Source organism: Podarcis liolepis, assembly GCF_965112155.1.
Source record: "Podarcis liolepis genome assembly, chromosome: Z".
NCBI classification, from domain to species: Eukaryota; Metazoa; Chordata; class Lepidosauria; order Squamata; family Lacertidae; genus Podarcis; species Podarcis liolepis.
Window position 1 is genome coordinate 48,444,856 of NC_139570.1, and position 19,509 is coordinate 48,464,364.

At 45.5% G+C, this 19,509-nt stretch overlaps 1 protein-coding gene across 1 annotated transcript in view; it reads right to left on the reverse strand.

Annotated features, from left to right (window-relative positions):
- Positions 1 to 3,755: 3,755 nt before the first annotated feature.
- The window catches only part of NPDC1 (neural proliferation, differentiation and control 1), a 52,920-nt gene continuing 37,166 nt past the window's right edge, over positions 3,756 to 19,509 (reverse strand). The window contains exons 3-9 of the mRNA XM_083486037.1: positions 14,028 to 14,111; positions 12,909 to 13,076; positions 11,109 to 11,175; positions 10,335 to 10,419; positions 9,781 to 9,860; positions 6,348 to 6,444; positions 3,756 to 4,819 (exon numbers count right to left, since the gene is read on the reverse strand). Coding sequence (XP_083342163.1) covers positions 4,742 to 4,819; positions 6,348 to 6,444; positions 9,781 to 9,860; positions 10,335 to 10,419; positions 11,109 to 11,175; positions 12,909 to 13,076; positions 14,028 to 14,111 — 659 coding nt within the window. The 3' untranslated portion in view covers positions 3,756 to 4,741. The remainder of the gene's footprint in view (positions 4,820 to 6,347; positions 6,445 to 9,780; positions 9,861 to 10,334; positions 10,420 to 11,108; positions 11,176 to 12,908; positions 13,077 to 14,027; positions 14,112 to 19,509) is intronic.

A 19,509-nucleotide genomic window follows, 5' to 3' on the forward strand; every position in this document is an offset into this window, starting at 1 on the left:
TTTTTTTTAAATATAATTTTTTAATTAGTTTTTTTTAACATATCATTTTCAACAGTAATTAAACATACTTTTACATCTTATTCAAATTTTTGACTTCCATCAATCCTGTCTGAAAATTTTCCAATCTAATCTCTCAGTATGCATTTCTTATCTTCCCTATTACATTTCAAACTCATAACCAATATTCTTTTTCTACTTTGTAACATTTCGTATATTTTCTCCTTACAAAACTTCTTGTAGTCCTACTAGCGTAATTTGTTGATTACAGTTGCTCTTCAAATAATTCATATACTTCTTCCAATCTTCTGTAAATCTCTGGTCCCGCAGGTTTCGAATCCTTCCTGTCATTTTGTCCAATTCTGCATAAGAATTAAGGTCTATTTTTGTTCGGGATAGGAGGACCGCATCATCAGCGTATAAGAGCACTGAGATTGGTTTTGTGGCCGATTTAGGAGCATGGAACTCCGGAGATGTTAAGCTTTTAACCATGTCATTGATATATAGGTTAAATAAATACAGTGGTGCCCCACAAGACGAATGCCTCGCAAGACGAAAAACTCGCTTGACGAAAGGGTTTTGCATTTTTTGAGCTGCTTTGCAAGACGAATTTCCCTATGGGCTTGCTTCGCAAGACGAAAATGTCTTGCAAGTTTGTTTCCTTTTTCTTAACTCGACTTCGAGGAGCAACTCATAGAACGTGGTGTGGTAGCCTTTTTTGAGGTTTTTGAAGACTTTGGTGATTTTTGAAGCTTTTCCAAAACTTTCCCGACACCATGCTTCGCAAGACAAAAAATTCGCTAGACGAAAAAACTCACGGAACAAATTAATTTCGTCTTGCGAGGCACCACTGTAACCCCCTTGGTGGCTGGTACAGGGCCTATGAGTTGGCCATCTGTGGAGGATCTTACATACAACACAGTATCTTTATAGGCCATTAATCAAAAATAATAATCTTTTATCTATACTGGATGTATTCAATTTGGCCCAGAGTCTTACTTGTGAAATTGAATCAAAGGCAGCCTTCAAATCAATGAAGGCTGCATATAAGACCCCACGGGTTTTCTTCAGATAACTTTATACTAACCCCCCCACCCTCCATCAATACATTTCCATTACAATTTCCAATCTCTTCTGCAGTTTAACAGTGTGGCTCTCTTACACTGTACAAGGGATACAAGGGATAACCAGCAATGGTATATTTTAAAAGGAGCTGTGGATTCTCTCGCGACAGGGGCTTCCAAGGAAAGAGGGTGCGGAACATCAGATCTCTTCCAATTTTGTGCATTTAAAATTGTATAAATTTGCCATCTCTTTTCCTGGTAGATCTTGTCTGTCATTCCACGGGCCCAGACTCTGCAGCCATAGCAGGTGGGAAGAAACCCCACAGACATGGCTATATATGTGTACACACACACACACACACACACACACACACACACACACGTGTTGAACCTCAGATACACATTTGGCAAAGCTCCCTAAATGCCTCTGCCCTGCAAATGAAGCATGAATCTTAGAAGGCTTTGAGTAAGATGGTATTCAAGGTTCCTTGGGTCAGCGTTGTAGAGGTACACTCCTGTTTCAAGCATTGCTTCCTTCCCCATGCCAACCAGCTAAGCATTAAAATAAAATTAAGAAACCCAAGTTTCTAGACCTCACTTTAAAGGGCCATAGGTTCCTGATGTTGTTGTTCAGGAATGCCTTCGGACCAGGGGAAATAAAACATAAAACAGGTGTGGATATATGATGCTCTCTTTATTCCATGTCTGATTTTAAGAATCTATCCAGGCTCAACTTTTTATAAAGACAGCTTTTGTTAACCAGCTAACTTCTTGATGCATTGGACTACAACTCCCATGTTCCCCAACCCACATAGCCATGCTGACTGGGGCTGATGGGAGGTCACAGAATCATAGAGTTGTACGGGACAATGAGGGTCATCTAGTCCAACCCCCTGCAGTGCAGGAATATTTTACCCCATGCTGGGGCTTGAACCTACAACCGTGAGATTAAGAGTCTCATGCTCTACCAACTGAGCCATCCCAGCATGTAGTCCAATGCATCTGGTTTACAAAGGCTACTCTATGAACTGAGGTCTCTCTCACCCCAATCTTCTCTTAATGCAAAACAACGGAGTTACCCCAAAGTTAGGAACCTCACCCTTCCTCTGTTCAGCAAATTAGGAGAGGGAAAACTTTCAAAAATTGTGTTTTCAATTTTTTTAAGTGTCTCAGAATAGGAATTAGAAAATCCCCCCCCCAAAAAAACAGGGTTTGAGGTTTGAACTTTTAGAAGCACTTGGCTCCATCCCAAACCCACGAGGAATAGTTCCATTTTGGTTCTTGTGCAGCCCAGGAGCATGATTGTCAGAAACAGTTGACTCCGACCCTGATTCCATCTAGCTCAGAACTGCCTACACTGACTGGCAGCAGGGGCTGTCCGGGGCTTTGCACGTGGGTCATTCCCAGTCTTACTGGACCCACAATGCTATGCGATTTTAACCTGGAGCCCTCTGTGTACAAAACAAAGGGGTCTCCAGCTGCTTTTGAAGCCACAGTGGACCTGCTCTTGGCTGAACTGGCTGCAAAAGTGATCTTACCAAGGACACACACACACCCGCCCCCTGGCAATAATCTCTCACTTATCACAAAGAATGACAGGGGTATCCCTCATCAGTTAGATGCCCTAGAGGTACTGGGGGTTAGTGGGGTAGAAGAAAAGCAACAGAACAGAAGTTGTCACCCCTGTTGTCAACTAGGGTAGAAACAGGGAGGTCAGCACTACTGTGTGGTGAAAGAGGAGGGAAGAAGCCAATGTTTGGGACAGCAAATTTACTGCTGTCAGGGCCAGCCTGCTCATGAGGTTCAGTGGGGCAGGCGCCTCAGGCAGCAGGGTGGGGACAGCTTGGATGGGTGGCAGATCAGGGCTCCTGAGGAGCGCCCATCTCACCTCCCCCTCTGCTTGTTGCCGCCCACCCACCCCACATCCACGTTCCCACCTGCTCCTCTCTGGGGCAGATTTTCTGTTTTGCCTCAGAACATCCTGGACCAGGCCTGACCGCTGCACACCCAGCGCACAGACACCCAGCACTGTCCAGCTTGGCAACCCCCTCCAGCCTGTCTCAACCTTTGGGTCCCCACATGTTGTTGAACTACAACTCCCATCACCTCTAGCTAGCAAGGCCAGAGCTCAGGGATGATGGGAGTTGTAGTCCAACATCATATGGGGACCCACAGGCTGAGAACCACTGTGCCTAAACTCAAGGAACCCCCTGTGAACACCAGTATGTTTTATTTGGTTCCTGCTAAAGCCCATAGGCTGGATCACTCCTACCCCCAGCAGTCTGAAATGCCCGGTCAGCCACCTTTGAACTTTCCCCTCTTGCTAGCAGGGTGGGTTCTCTAGACCCTAAAGGGAACGCATATTTGCCACTGCCACCCCATGCCCCCTTGCAGCACCAGGTGGGGCAATCTGTGAAGACCAGATGCAGTGTTTTCCCCGCACCTGGTGCTTCAATTAAAGCACAGTGATTTGATGACTTTAAGGGCACAGTCCCAAGCTTGGGAGGAAGTCCCATCAGTGCAGCAAAGCTTACTTTTGGGTAAATGGACGCAGGACTGCACTGTTATGTTTTAAAGCTGTTCCACTTGCGTTAACTCTCCCTTTCGTCCACAATTTTCTTTATCCCACAACATGGCCATGATGATGAACGCAATCTTGTTAACCACAGTTCTGCACAGAAGAGCTGGAACCTCTGGAGTTTTCAGCAGTCTTAAAACTACAATTCCCAGTTTTATTTGGGAGGGAGACATCCTGAGTGTTAAAGGGGCATTAAAAGCGTTTTATTTTTGGCATGTAGATAGGCTTCTCAAAGGGAGTGTAACTCATCCTAGGATGGGGTTGGACCTTGCTGTAGATCACAACTCAACAGCTGAGGACCCAACTGCCTGGCAGATAAAAGCCCAGAAGTGATTTGAAATTGTTTCACTACCATGAATGCCGTTATCCTTCTGCCTTACTTTGTCCCCATTCCCACCTTTAAAATGGGCATTTTAATGTCCTAGGAGTACTATTGGGTAGGAAGGTTAAACTTCCCTTTCAATCTCCACAAAATACAGATTGTTGGCACGATCCCCCAACCATACTGCTCAAATAAAGAACTGCAAGGTATATCCGCATGTATTTTTATATATTACAAATTGGAGGGATGACACCACTGGATTCAAAATAGATTTATAGCATTTTATGCTGGGTGGATTCTCATTTCGGGCTTTTGCTCTGAGGGCTGACAAGACGACTTGGCCCCCAGGACAAGGGCCCCTTTCAGGAGTTGGGGGTGGGTGAAAAAGTCAGGGAACTCCCCTTCCTTCTCTCACACTCCGCCCCCACCCCAGTCAACAAAACAGCAAACAGGCAATTCCTCCCCCCACCCCAATTCACGTGCCCAATCATCTAAATAGTGCTAGGTTGTTGTATCTAAGAGGAGTTGGGGGTTGCAGTGGTAGCAATGAAGAGCTGAAGAGTGAAGCCCCCCCACCCGCCCTCCCCAGAAGCCAATAATGTGCATTCATTTCAGAGATTCATTTGTTGGCGTGGGGAGGGGGGAGGGGAGATGCACATTCGGGCATCTGGAGGTGCTGCAAAGGAGACTCTTTCTTTAGGTAGTGAGGATGTCGGCAGGTTGGGACATTCCTACACACAAGGCTCGGCAGATACAGTCCACAACATGCTCGGCCAGAGGTCATGGGTGCAACTTGGTGGGTGGGGAGTGCAGCGAGGAGTCATCAAACAGAGGGTTCTTCACTTCCATTTCGCCAGTCTGCATGGAGTCCAGGGTGGCGCAGGTGAGGGGGAAAAGAGAAGGGAGAAGATGTGAAAAGCAGCAAAAATTAATTGCCTCAAGAATTTTTAGTCATCTCCCCCAACCCCCAGTTTTTTCAGCATTTCCTTTTAAAAATCTACTGCCCTACACTGTTCAACTGGAAGAGCTCAAGAGTTCTGACACACAAATGAAATGCTCTCTCACAATAGAGCAAGACTTGGTGTTCCCCTTCAAGAGCCAGTGTGTGGTTAGAAGACCAGACCAGGGAGCCAAGGGTTCAAATCCCCTTTTCTGAGGCCATTCCCCCTCACCAGTCCTGCTCTACGCTCTCCACAAGGATTTCTGCCTGGGTGGAAGTTGTCCTTAAACAGCAATCTTGGCTCTGGCTTGCCTGGATGGAGGACTGAGAGCTTATGATGGAACCCTGGAACATAACCCTCGTATAATTGAGGAATCGCCTGTATTAATAATTATTAGTCTGTGAATTCAGTCTGGAGGATACCATGGGTTCCTTCCCAAACATGCAATCCTGTATCTGTGAAGCTATGTTCTGCAAGAGAGAAACTGCCAAATCAGTTTCTTTTTCATGGTGATGGCCTTAGCAGGTCAGCTAAGTACTACTCATCATTCACATCTTGAAAGAGTGAGCTCTGTCGCCGTACAGACAAATGGGTGTGCCTTTCCTGAGGACAATAGGCTAAGTGCGAGGGGTTGAGAGTTGTGTGAGTGAGTTTGGGTTGATGCTGGAAGCTGGGGAGACTGAGGCACACCTTGCTCTGTGCTGGACCCCAAAGCTATGACTTGGAAACCTACTGAAGTAGCAAGATCTGCTGGGGCACCGATACTGTGAGCCCCTCCATCCTATGCTCAGGTTGTAAAGGTAAAGGTAAAGGGACCCCTGACCATTAGGTCCAGTCGTGACTGACTCTGGGGTTGCGGCGCTCACCTCGCTTTATTGGCCGAGGGAGCCGGCGTACAGCTTCCAGGTCACGTGGCCAGCATGACTAAGCCACTTCTGGCGAACCAGAGCAGCGCACGGAAACGCCGTTTACCTTCCCACCGGAGCGGTACCTATTTATCTACTTGCACTTTGGTGTGCTTTCGAACTGCTAGGTTGGCAGGAGCAGGGACCGAGCAACAGGAGCTCACCCCGTCGCAGGGATTTGAACAGCTGACCTTCTGATCGACAAGTCCTAGGCTCTGTGGTTTAACCCACAGCGCCACCTGCGTCCCAGGTTGTATATACCCGTAAATAAACCATGTTTCCTAAAGACACCGATGTCTCTGTTGATCCTCATTCCAAGGAAACTGAACTCTGGGTAAGTGCAGGAACCCCCGGCCACTTCCAACACTGCTTGGAGGTGTGGGTTAAGTGCAACAACAAAAAATTATCCTAATTTGAGTTTGTGAGCCATTACTCAATAAAACAAGCAGAACTTAGTTATCAAGAAGCACACAGAAAGAGTAAGAAAAGCTGTCAGAGGGCCAAGGGCACTCTTTGGTGCGTGGAAGAGGAAACACTCACAGGAGCAAGGCCCGGGCACTCATAGACGGTGAAGTCTCCATCTTCGTTTTCCTCATCTGATGATGCAGATTCTGGAACTTTGGCCTCCTCTTTATTCCTATTGATGGGGTGGAGGAGGTGAGATGGTGGCAGGGCAGGAAGGGAGAGAGTGTAGCATACAATACCGGCACACCGCTGCCTTTCACCAGTTCAGAACACCCAACCCACTCTCCCCACAGAGCTGGGCTACAGGACACTTTGGGACCCTTCTGACTCAGTCCTATGATTCTATGACTCCACACACAGGGAGCCAAAATGTCTTTGGTGGGTGGTGGTGGTTCAGAAGCTCCAGGAATTAGCTGGAGCCACTCCCAGGTTTTTAAAAAGTCCTGTGTTGAAACCCTGGAATATCAAAAGCTGCATTTCCAAGCTTAGCCATCTGCAGAACTCTGGCACTCTGACACGACACGTTTCTGAAACTTGGCTAGGTGTGTTGGGGAAACTCAACTGGCCTTGCTAGGTCAGCCCACAGGGCACCTGGTCCAGGGTTTCTCTTCTAATGGGAGCCACCAAGGATAAAGTTTGGCAAGCAGGTAATAAAGTGAGACTGCTACTCCCCGCCCCCCCCTTTGACCTTGGCACCTGGTACTCAAAAGTGCCCTGCCTCTGGACACAGAAGACTGCACTTGGCAATTTTCAGGTGTATACACAGACCTTCCATCAATTTAACTATACCTTTCCAAAAGCCGTCATATAAGAACCCGACAAGAGCCCTGCTGGATCAGGCCAAAGGGAGCCCACCTGGGCCAGCATCCTGTCCTCACATTGGTTACCCAAATGCCTGTGGGAAACCCTCAAGCCAGATCTGAGCACAAGAGCTCTCTGCCCCTTCTGTGGTTTCCAGCAACTGTTATTCAGGAGCATTGCTATTATTATTATTATTATTATTATTATTATTATTATTAATTGTAAGTGTCTGGAGGTGGTTGGAGGATGGATGGCAGCTAACAGATTGAGGTTGAATCCTGACAAGACAGAAGTACTGTTTTTGGGGGACAGGTGGCAGGCAGGTGTGGAGGACTCCCTGGTCCTGAAGGGGGTAACTGTGCCCCTGAAGGACCAGGTGCGCAGCCTGGGAATCATTTTGGACTCACAGCTGTCCATGGAGGCGCAGGTCAGTTCTGTGTCCAGGGCAGCTGTCTACTAGCTCCACCTGGTACACGGGCTGAGACACTACCTGCCCGTGGACTGTCTCGCCAGAGTGGTGCATGCTCTGGTTATCTCTCACTTGGACTACTGCCATGCGCTCTACGTGGGGCTACCTTTGAAGGTGACCCGGAAACTACAACTAATCCAGAATGTGGCAGCCAGACGGGTGACTGGGAGCGGCCGCTGAGACCACATAACACCGGTCTTGAAAGATATACATTGGCTCCCAGTACGTTTCCGAGCACAATTCAAAGTGTTGGTGTTGATCTTTAAAGCCCTAAATGGCCTCGGTCCAGTATATCTGAAGGAGCGTCTCCACCCCCATCATTCTGCCTGACACTGAGGTCCAGCGCCGAGGGCCTTCTGGCGGTTCCCTCACTATGAGAAGCCAAGTTACAGGGAACCAGGCAGAGAGCCTTCTTGGTAGTGGCACCCACCCTGTGGAACACCCTCCCACCAGATGTCAAAGAGAAAAACAACTTCCAGACTTTTAGAAGACATCTGAAGGCAGCCCTGTTTAGGGAAGCTTTTAATGTTTCATAGGTTATTGTATTTTAGTGTTCTGTTGGAAGCCGCCCAGAGTGGCTGGGGAAACCCAGCCAGATGGACGGGGTATAAATAATAAATTATTATTATTATTATTATTAACCACCCTGTAATCTTTGGATGAAGAACAGCATGGAAATATTATTATTATTATTATTATTATTATTATTATTATTATTATTATTATTATTATTATTATTATTTCCATGCTGTCCTTCATCCAAAGATTACAGGGTGGTTTACAATGCAAAAACACAAAAACACATAGCATAATAACAAAAACAATACCCTCCGCCATTTTATAAAAACAACATATTGTTTAATTGGTCAAAGGTCTGCGAGAAGATAAATGTTTTTGCCTGGCGCCCAAAGCTGGTGGCCATCCCTGCCTCCTGTGGGAGTTCCATAATTTAACTATGTGATGTGTAAATAAGCACTTTCTTTTGTCCTGAATCTTCCCAAAATCCAACCAGCCTTCCCCAACCTAGTACCTTTCAGGTGTTTTAACTGCACCTCCTATCCAGCCTGGCTGTGCTAGCTAGCAGGAGTTGGTGCAAGCTGCAGTTTGGAGGCTTGCTGGGTTGGGGAGAGGCTGACCTAAGCTTTTAAAAAGGCTATCTGAGTCAGAGAGGCCACATCACATAGGCCAAAGGAATGTAGAGAGCCAGTGTGGTGTAGTGGTTAAGCGCGGTGGACTCGTAATCTGGTGAATGGGGTTCGCTTCCCCGCTCCTCCACCTGCAGCTGCTGGGTGACCTTGGGCTAGCCACACTTCTCTGAAGTCTCTCAGCCTCACTCACCTCACAGAGTGTTTGTTGTGGGGGAGGAAGGGAAAGGGGAATGTTAGCCGCTTTGAGATTCATTAGGGTAGTGATACAGACGGGTATCAAATCCAACTTCCTCCTCCTCCTCTTCTTCTTCTTTTCCCAAGTGAGTCCACATTAGGTAAAGGTACCCCTGCCCGTACGGGCCAGTCGTGTCCGACTCTAGGTTGTGCGCCCATCTCACTTAAGAGGCCAGGGGCCAGCGCTGTCCGGAGACACTTCCAGGTCACGTGGCCAGCGTGACGAAGCTGCTCTGGCGAGCCAGCACCAGTGCAGCACACGGAATCGCCGTTTACCTTCCCGATATAAAGCGGTACCTATTTATCTACTTGCACTTAGGGGTGCTTTTGAACTGCTAGGTGGGCAGGAGCTGGGACCGAACGACGGGAGCTCACCCCGCCGCGGGGATTCGAACCGCCGACCATGCGATCGGCAAGTCCTAGGCACTGAGGTTTTACCCACAGCGCCACCCGAGTCCACATTAAAAATACACTAAAGATGTGGATGCAAGGTTGTGGACTGGCTGTTCCAGTTCTCTCGGGCAGAGGTTTTTGAAATGCACCCTCCACAGGAACCCAGTCCCAGAATCATGCATGGAAAGGAGGAGGCCTAACTGAGTTTGCTTTTTTCCTACTTCATCCAAATCTGTTCCTCTCTCTCTTATATTATGCCTTTTTTAAAGATTGTAAGCCTGAGGGGCAGGGAATTGTCTCATCAATGACATTGGGGAGCTGCTCTAAGAGGACTTCCCTCTTTTTTTAGGGTGAAGAGCGAGATAAAAGTATTTTAATAAAGCAGACTTGTTGCCACGGGGTGTGTGGAAGCCGCAGTCTGAAGAAAATGCTAAAAACATGGGTGAAAAAAGGTGCTACTCACTTCTCCATGGAGAGCATCTGTTGCTTCTGGTGCTGGTAATGGTACATCTGGGCACTCTGTGCCAACTTCTTATCGCCGGGCTTTGGGGAGAGAAAAACAGACACAGTGTACATAACATTGCAAGTTAGCCCAAGTTGCAGTGAGTTTGGAAAAAAGAGAATGCAGAAATTATCACAGTCCAGGCAAGTATTTCCTGTTGAGAAGGAGCCAAGTCCACAGCAGTTGCTTACAAAGGGAAGCAATGTGCAGACTCCTCCCTAGGGAAGGTAATTCTTATGCCCCAGGAGCAATTGTATTAACTGCATCCAGTGCAGAAACATGCAGAATGACTTGCCCCTGCTAGCAGAGATGTATTTGGAAGGTTGTGAGGCCAGAACGGTATATGATACAGAGATGCAAAGGCAACCCCCTGCTGTGGCTGGGTAACTGGGGCTCATTATTGCCTGGAATTAGGCATACAAATGTCCCCCCCCCCCCACATTCCCTTTAAACAGTGAAGAGCATCAGGTTTAGTGCATAGCCAGCAAACAGGCATCAAAGAGGAAAGGACATACTGAGATCTTGTCATACGATGGAGGGCCCGGGAGTTTCTGAACTGGGTAGTCTGCTTTCTGAGCAAGGCGTATTTCCTTTTGCAGCCTAGGAAGAGGAAAGCAAGCGAATAATTAGACACACCAGCAGCTTGCTGGATCAGGTGAGGAATCCATTTAGTGCCAGCGGTTCTCAACCTGTGGGTCCCCAGATGTTGTTGGACTACAACTCCCATCATCCCTGAGCTCTGGCCTTGCTAGCTGGGGGTGATGGGAGTTGTAGTTCAACAACATGTGGGGACCCACAGGTTGAGAAAGGCTGAGCCTGTTACCAACAGTGGCCTGCTTTTGAAAAGCCCATAAGAAGGGCTTGAGGGCAGCATTCCCCGTCCCTCAGCCCTTGATACTACAGCACAGCATGGTACCCAGGGCTGCCTTGTTTAGTGCTTAGAGTGCAAGACTTGAACCTGGGAGAGACCAGGGATCAAATCCCTACATGGCCACTCGTTCACTCTCAGCCCAACCTACCTCACAGGGTTGTTGTAGTGATTAAATGAAGAAGAAGGGGAGAACCATGGGTGACGCCATGAGCTCCATGGAGAAAATGGTGGGATGCAAATGCAATAAACAATTGCAGTTGTTGCTGCTCTTAAGCAGCTCCTCATTCTAGCCGTTGTTATAGCTGCATCTCCACCCCTCCTGGTGGTTCCCAAGAATGGTGTTTTGGGGTGGGAGTGGGGGGAAGCACAAAATTAAACTGCTAGCCTCTTGCCAAGTAAAGGTTTTGCATGGGCCTACCTGCACCAACAGACAGCTGCCACCACCAGAGCTGCGATTCCTGCAGCTGTGCACACGACTATCATCCCTGCAGAGACACACAGGTGGAAAGTTTGTACAGAGACACACCAGGGAAGGAAGGAAGTGGGGAAGGAACCAGCAGTGACCTCCTGGGATGATGGCAGGTGAAACATCGTCAAAGAACTTCCAGCCTTTATGGTTTTATTTTCTTCATTAGCATTTTATTTGTTTGCTTGAACACTGTCCTTGTTATAAGTGTTCATACACTGCCCCTCATTGCAGGTGGAAGCATAAAATCACTACCCGCAAATCAGTAACCAGTGGTGCATTCAGCATTGTGGGACAGTTCTGGGGAACTCTCTCATGGTTGAGATCAACCAGAGGCAGGGCTTTTTCGGCTGTGGCCCCGATCTGGTGGAACGCTCTGTCACAAGAGACTAGGGCCCTGCGGGACTTGACATATGTCCGCAGGGCCTGCAAGACAGAGCTGTTCCACTAGGCCTTTGGCCAAGGCACAGCCTGACCTCCTCTCTCCTTCTGTAATCCTCACAGAACTCTAGCCCAATGGTTGCCATTCATTTGATTCTGAATTGATTTTAGAATGAATTGATTTTAGAATGCTGTGTTACTTTTATTGTTGTTAGCTGCTCTGAGCCCGGCTTCAGCTGGGGAGGGCGGGTTATAAATAAAAAATTATTATTATTATTATTATTATTATTATTATTATTAGAGGAGTCCCCTCCCTATTAGACTTCTGGCAGCTGGAGATGTCCTTTCCACCTCAGTGGACAATTTCAGCAAGTTTTGTAACTCTGTGGTTGAGTTTAAATTGATTTATCTTCATTGTGTCTTTTCAACTTTACTGTACACTGATTAAAAGCATCATCATCATCATCATCATCATTATTATTATTATTAAACATTCTTCTTTACAAACTTCATTACAATTAAAACAAACAACCAAACAAACAACCAAACAAACAAAGTGCTGTCTTCCAAGACAAATGTATGTCCAGCTATTAAGTTTAATATGTAGTCACCCACATGGCATCAAAACAAACTTGGAAAATCTTTTACGTTTTAGGTTTAGCTCACATCCACAGGATTATGCTTCAATCTGAAGCGTTAAGATAATGTCTCCATAGTGGCTCCTGAGACTGAGGTGGAAGAGGCTCTCCTATTGTTAATAAAGGATATAAGCTGAGACCCTACCAAGTCAAACCCATCTTTCTTTGTTATTCCTCTTATCCAACTCCGGTGGTGAGCCAAGCGCTCCGGAAGTACTCCCTAAGTTCCACACGGATTGGGTCCAAAACTCTGTGGTGGGAGGGGGAGCCCCCCCAAGTGGAAACAACTATTTGCCTCACTGCTGTGCGTTTGAAATTTGGATTGATATAGTCTTCCATTGTTATATTATATTCTGCCATACAGTGGTGCCTCGCAAGACGAAAAGAATCCGTTCTGTGATTCTCTTCGTCTAGTGGTTTTTTCGTCTTGTGAAGCAAGCCCATTGACGGATTAGCGGATTAGCGCATTAGCGGCTTTTAGCGGCTTATCTGCTGATCGGATCAGATGATAAGCGGCTTAGCGGCTTAGAAAAAGGGGGGGAAGGGGAAAAACCCCCGCAGGAACTCGCAAGACATTTTCGTCTTGCGAAGCAAGCCCATAGGAGATTCGTTTTGCGAAGCACCTCCAAAACGGAAAACTCTTTCGTCTAGCGAGTTTTCCGTCTTGCGAGGCATTTGTCTTGCAGGGCACCACTGTATATGGAACACCCAGTTGCCTTGCTGAACCGCTTACCCAGTATGAGAGCGTCATTTGACGAGAGTGAGGTTTTCACTGGAGTACTTTTGACTGCTTCTGTGCGAAGGGAAGGTGTTGCAGGAGGGCGTCTGGCCTGTCCCTTTGGCGAGGACACTGACTTCGACGCACCGATCCTGGGGTTCCTGCCTGTGGGGGCTGGGGTTTCTGTGTAAGGCAAAAACATGTCCACAAAGGTTGGGGTGAGGGCGAAAGATTTTCTTTTCTTCTTCTTTTTTTGAGTTTTATTTATTTATTAACGTTCTTATGTTACATCGGCAAACATTTTCATATTACATCACAATGTAATTTTCAGCATGTATACAAAGTTTATATACCTAAATAAAAGAAACAAGGACAAAAAACTATTCCAAAATCATATATCTACAAACACTTTGGACTTCCTGTCTATCCCGTTCTATATTCCTTTTTTACCAATGAATGTACAGGTGAAACTCAAAAAATTTGAATATTGTGGAAAAGTTCCTTTATTTCACTAATTCAACTTAAAAGGTGAAACTAATATATGAGATCGACTCATGACATGCAAAGCGAGATATGTCAAGCCGTGATTTGTTCTACAGGTGAAACTCGAAAAATTAGAATATCGTGGAAAAGTTCATTTATTTCAGTCATTCAACTTGAAAGGTGAAACTAATATATGAGATAGACTCGTGACATACAAAGGGAGATACGTCAAGCCTTTATTTGTTATAATTGTGATGATCATGCAAAGCTGATGAAAACCCCAAATTAACAATCTCAGAAAATGAGAATATTCAATGAAGTCAGCAAAAGAAGGATTGCAAATGGAGCAAGATTGGACCTCTGAGAAGTAGAAGCAGATCTCGCTTTGCATGTCACGAGTCAATCTCATATATTAGTTTCACCTTTCAAGTTGGATTACTGAAATCAATGAACTTTTCCACGATTTTCTAATTTTTCGAGTTTCACCTGTACTCTTATTATTGTATATTTCTTTACAAATTAATTCATGCAGAAGGGCAACCCACATGCACCCCTGGACGGTCGCACGCTATGTGAGAAGAAAGAAAGTATCAACCCTAATCTTTCATCCAAGATGTGCGGAGTGGAAACTGGTCCACAGGAGAGACTTACCATCCTGGAGAGCATTATTCTGTTTGGACAGCGCATCTGCCACTAAATCAACTTCTTCCTCTAGGTTGGGAGCACTGGCTCGCCCTAAGAAGGAAGACAGAAGATATTGGGGGGGGGGGGAGGGAGGGGGACAACAAATCCAAAGAAAAGTTATCAACAGATTATTTCATAAATTTATAGACCAGACAACTGCTTAAAATAAACCCTCACCGTGGTTTACTGATAATTGTCAGTAAAAATAGTTTTAAAAGATGCAAAACGTTCAAAAATAATAATTAAAACCAACAATAAGCTTGACGTCGCTTGTAGGGTTGAAAGAAGTTTCATAAGGAGCAATTTATAAATTATTGTGAAAAGAATTAAGAATAGATGTACTGGGGATTTGAGTTTATAGCAATAACTATAGCAGTAACCAAATGCATAATTAGAAAGACTTTAGAAAACCATCAGTCAAGGTTGAAGGAAGTCTCAGGCTGTGATAGCCGAAAATTTCGAAATGATGTTTAAAAGGATGTTATGCTGGAAAATATGTGTAAAAAAAAATAATAAATTATTTATAAAATCAACAATAGGCTAAAAGTAAGATTGACTGTGTTTCTTCCCCAATCGAACAGCGTTGGACTTGTGGCTGACATGTTTGCATCCTGTTCTCTCCCACCTCCCCCAGCTAGTGGCATTTCACCCTCGCAACAACCCTGTGAGGTAGCCTGGGGGCAGAGGTTTGGGGATGTGAACTGGATTTTCTCCCATACTGAAGTCTAGTCCGCTTGCTTCTGGAAGACAGTGGCACATCTAAATGTGAATATGATTAAATATCCAGGCAAAGTTGTGTGTGTTACTTCACCTGGTTTTTTTTTGGCATAGGTTCGATCACCACTCAATAAGATCATTAAGGTGGGAGTCTTCACTGATGTGAGGACATAATTCCAAACCAAGATGGCGGACCAAAACATGACTGGCGTGACTTCACCCAATATTTGCCGTGGTGGGTCCAAACTCACAAATCACACTATCCATTTTTTAAAATGCAATATTTTTCAGTTTCTAAAAAATCTCGGGCAACACTGGACACACTCTGCTAGGCAGGGGACGGGGGACGGGACTTGAGTAAAATATGGGGGAGGGGAGGGCAGGTAAGCTCTGCCCTGCATAATTGATAACATGAAGCAGCGCACACACACCATTTCCAATGGCAATGTCTGTCAACTCGGGGGGGGGCATGGCCCCCTCAAATGTTTTATGGGGGGAAAGACCCCCCAGCCCCTAGGGAGTTTTCTCCTATGTTGCTAGGAATTATATAAAGCCAGGCTTCTTTGAAAGGATGGAATTGTAGATCTCTCTCTCTCCCTCCCTCCCCTCCAGGTCACTTCTTCAAATTCAGTTAGATGCAGTTCCCTGAGTGGCAATTATGATGTTTGCCGGAGGAGCTAAGCGTCCTCAGATCAGAGTGAATGATTGCCAGGGTTTCTTGTACGCAGGGTGTGGGAGGGGGCTGGCATGGGGGAGGGAGGGTCAAGGTGCGCAGCTAGCTGGCTTTGGCATCACATTCCCAGCAGTTTTCTTTAACAAAAAAACAAAAAAACCACCCCACCCTAATAGTGTAGATGGGACGCAGGTGGCACTGTGGGTTAAACCACAGAGCCTAGGACTTGCCAATCAGAAGGTCAGCGGTTCGAATCCCCGCAACAGGGTGAGCTCCCACTGCTCAGTCCCTGCTCCTGCCCACCTAGCAGTTCAAAAGAACGTCAAAGTGCAAGTAGATCAATAGGTACCACTCCGGTGGGGAAGGTAAACGGCGTTTCCATGCGCTGCTCTGGTTTGCCAGAAGCGGCTTAGTCATGCTGGCCACACGACCTGGAAGCTGTACGCCGGCTCCCTTGGCCAATAAAGCGAGATGAGCGCCGTAACCCCAGGGTCGGTCATGACTGGACCTAATGGTCAGGGGTCCCTTTACCCTTAATAGTGTAGATGAGAAATGCCTATATATGCCAGCCTACTCCTAGTACTAGAGCAAGAAAACTGCTGCCACATTTTCAAAGCTAAGCAGGGTCTGGTAGTTTCAGATTAGATGGACCATGTGTTGAGATTCCTGCATTGCAGGGGTTAGACTAGATGACCCCTGGCGTTCCTTTTAACTCTACAATTCTATGATTCCTTCAATCTGCCCTCCAGATATTTTGGACTATCATTCCCATCAGCCCAACCAGCACAGTGGTGCCATCAGTTTGGGGGAAAAGCTGCCACACTGTCTGTAGACTTCTGCCAAGCATTTGACATGTATTATAGCCACCTTGCAGGTAGGCCACTAATATTATTCCTGGTGGAGAGGATGAGAGATAGAGAGACTTGGTAAGATTTGAACTGGGGACTTGTAACTTCATACTCAATCTATTTTATTTTGCAGTTGCTTTTTTCATATATTTTTTTATAATAAAACATAAAGTACAAAAACGGATGACAAATAAAATTAAGCAAAAGTTGAAGAGGATATCTAGAACCAAACATAAAGGAACAAATTTACATACCAGAATAAAACGTAAAAAATCAGTAACCACAAGGTTCCAAGTGACATAAATAGGTTCAATTTATCCTGTCCCTTATTGTTTAATCTTTATTTTATTTAACAAAATTTAAACGCTCCCCGGTTTAGGTTTTATTACAAAGCAGATTACAAAAAAAAGGAAAGAGAAGAAAACTCTACTACATGGCATTAGTTCTTAATCCTTTCATCAGAGATGGGGAACCAAATGCTGTTGAACTCCCATCATCTCAGACTACTGGTCAATAACACCTGTAGGGCCACCAATATCTCCCAGCCCAGACTGACATGAAGTCCTGATTCAAAACATGACTGAGAAGTTGTAGCTTGCATTTCCCTCACCACCAACCCAGCATCTTAGATGTTGGCCCCTGCGTCACTTTCCCCCAGATATCAAGTGTTTGCCTGCAAGGCTCCCTTTATTTTAAGGTCCTCCGTGGGACATACCAGGAGAGGTGGTCCTGTAGGTACAAGATCAGCTGCTGGCCTGCAGGGATTCCACTACAGCCAAGGCTGAGTGGGACACTTCAGATTTGGCCCTCCTTGCATGATTTCACATGCCTGGAAGTTTTGTCTCAGCAAACCTTACCAGGGCACACCATCTAGCTGGCTACACTTATTTTTAAAATGTGGCTGATCTTATTTGTGTACTACCAGTGATTGTTTTATACTGTGCTTATGTACACTGCTAAAAGATTGTTATTTTTTTGGTGAAACTGTTTATGGACGCTTCCAAGCAAATAAATCTTAACATGAGATTCCTGGTAATGTTTTGATGGAAGCTGCCTCAAGGGTTGAGAATATGAACTGAGGAAGGGCTGGGTTGGCTGGCGAGTCTGTTTCTACTGGTTGTTCAGAGCAAAGAGGCCTGTTAACCCTGCCAACCCTAGAGCTGCAGGCAGAGAGAGAGAGAGAGAGAGAGAGAGAGAGAGAGAGAGAGAGAGAGAAAGAGTGCAGTTCTCCTCGGTTGTGTGTGTTCTGTGCTATGTGCTTGCATTATTAAAGACACTTTTTCATGTCCCAAGCAATAAAAAGCTGGGAAAGCTTGCCGGAGTCATGAAATATTCACAGAGTTCTAAAAATAGTAACACAGGGACTACATGGGACACAAGGTGTACCCTGGGTAGTGGACACCCCCCCATGCCCCCCCGCAAAGGAATGCTGGTATCCAGAATTTTGGGCTCTTGAGTGTGGGAAAGTATATAAGAACATAAGAAAAGTCTGCTGCAGGCCAGTAGCTCATCTAGACCAATATACTGTTCTCACTGTATCATTCATATATATATAATTTTTTATTAGTTTTTTTAACATAACATTTTCAACAGTAATTAAACATACTTTTACAGTCTGACCACCTCCTTCGGTAATCCTCACAGAACTGTAGCCCAATGGTTGCCATTAATTTGATTTTGAATTGATTTTAGAATGCATTTCAGTTGATTGACTGTGATTTTATGTGAACTATGTTGCTTTTATTGTTGTTGGCCGCTCTAAGCCCGGCTTCGGCTAGGGAGGGCAGGATATAAAATTATTATTATTATTATTATTATTATTATTATTATTATTAGCCAGCCCTGATCCATGGACCACCACTTTTGAAGAGCTTGCTCTGTTTCATCTCTCTTCCCTGTCCCCCAGTCAGCCACTAGGCTGTTTTGTGAATACGTGTTATGTTCCCACCCCTTAAATGTTTTTTTTTTGACTTCTGCAAACTGCTACCTCCTCCTTGTGCACTTGTGGTGGTGAACTTGTTATTATTGTTAGTTCATTTATTATCTGCCCTTCACCTATGTGTTGCAGCATTGAAATCAATATTAAAAATATATGAAACAACTTACAACCATAAAAACAAGGTGAGGCCTAAAACTATGCCCCTCATGTATTAAAAGTCAGGGTAAAGAGGTGTGTCTCAGGCATTCTCCGAAAGCATTTGGGACTGAAATGTGGGTCCACCTTCAGATAATCCAGTTTGTTATTCATCTGCGCGATGAGTAAGGGGGAATGAGTTGTCTAGGGCAAGCTGTTTCTCTTGAGACTCCATTAGAAGTTAACCCACTGCACGAGTGTTAAAGGAAATGACAAACAGCGCAGGAACAGAGAAGCCCCAAATCTCCAGCATTTTAAAGGGAAAAGGATGTGCCACTTGCAGTACATAATCTCCCCGGGTAACTGAAATGCAGTCCGAACACCAATCCGTTAACAACCAAGCTCTTATGTAAGCTCCCATCTGTCGCTAAGAATCATCAGTTTGCATGAAGTCATGTTTCAGGCAGGAGATTGAGAACCACAGTGTACAAACAACTGCATTCCTTTCCAACACCATTCCTCACTTTTCAAAAGGTGGGTAGGTGGAAGACAACTGTACCCACATGGGTCCAGTACATTCATCTGGGACAAATAGGTTCCTTGTGCAACAGGTGGCAAGATCTTCAAACTTGCACTTCCCAAACCAGCTTTTGCATTAGGCTAGAATGAGTAGCACCAAAGTGCACTGAAGACCTTTTTTTAGTTATCATCATCAGCTGCCTAGAGATGGTGCTATTGCTTAACATGAACCACTGAGTTACAAAACTGGGGGGGTGGGAAGCCCCAAGAAAATTAACACTTTCTGCTCTCCCTGGGAGGGCCGATCTAGATGTGTGGCCTATCACTGGAGCTGCTGAGGTCCAAAGGAATAAGAAACAGGTCAAATACTGATGCAACAAATGTGTTACTGCAAGGATTTGGACCTCCTCCCCATAAATTTTCTAGGAGGAAAGTTTCAGCAAGTTTCTCCATGCTGCAGGAATCATGGTTTTATGTTGTCGTGAGTTGCAATTGTTTTATTTGTGTTCACAAAAAAACAAACAAAACAACAACACATCAACAACTCCTTTTTAACACTCAAATGCTTTGTCTGGGTTTAACGGCTTACGGCTTTCACACCAAAGCATGGAAGCTGCC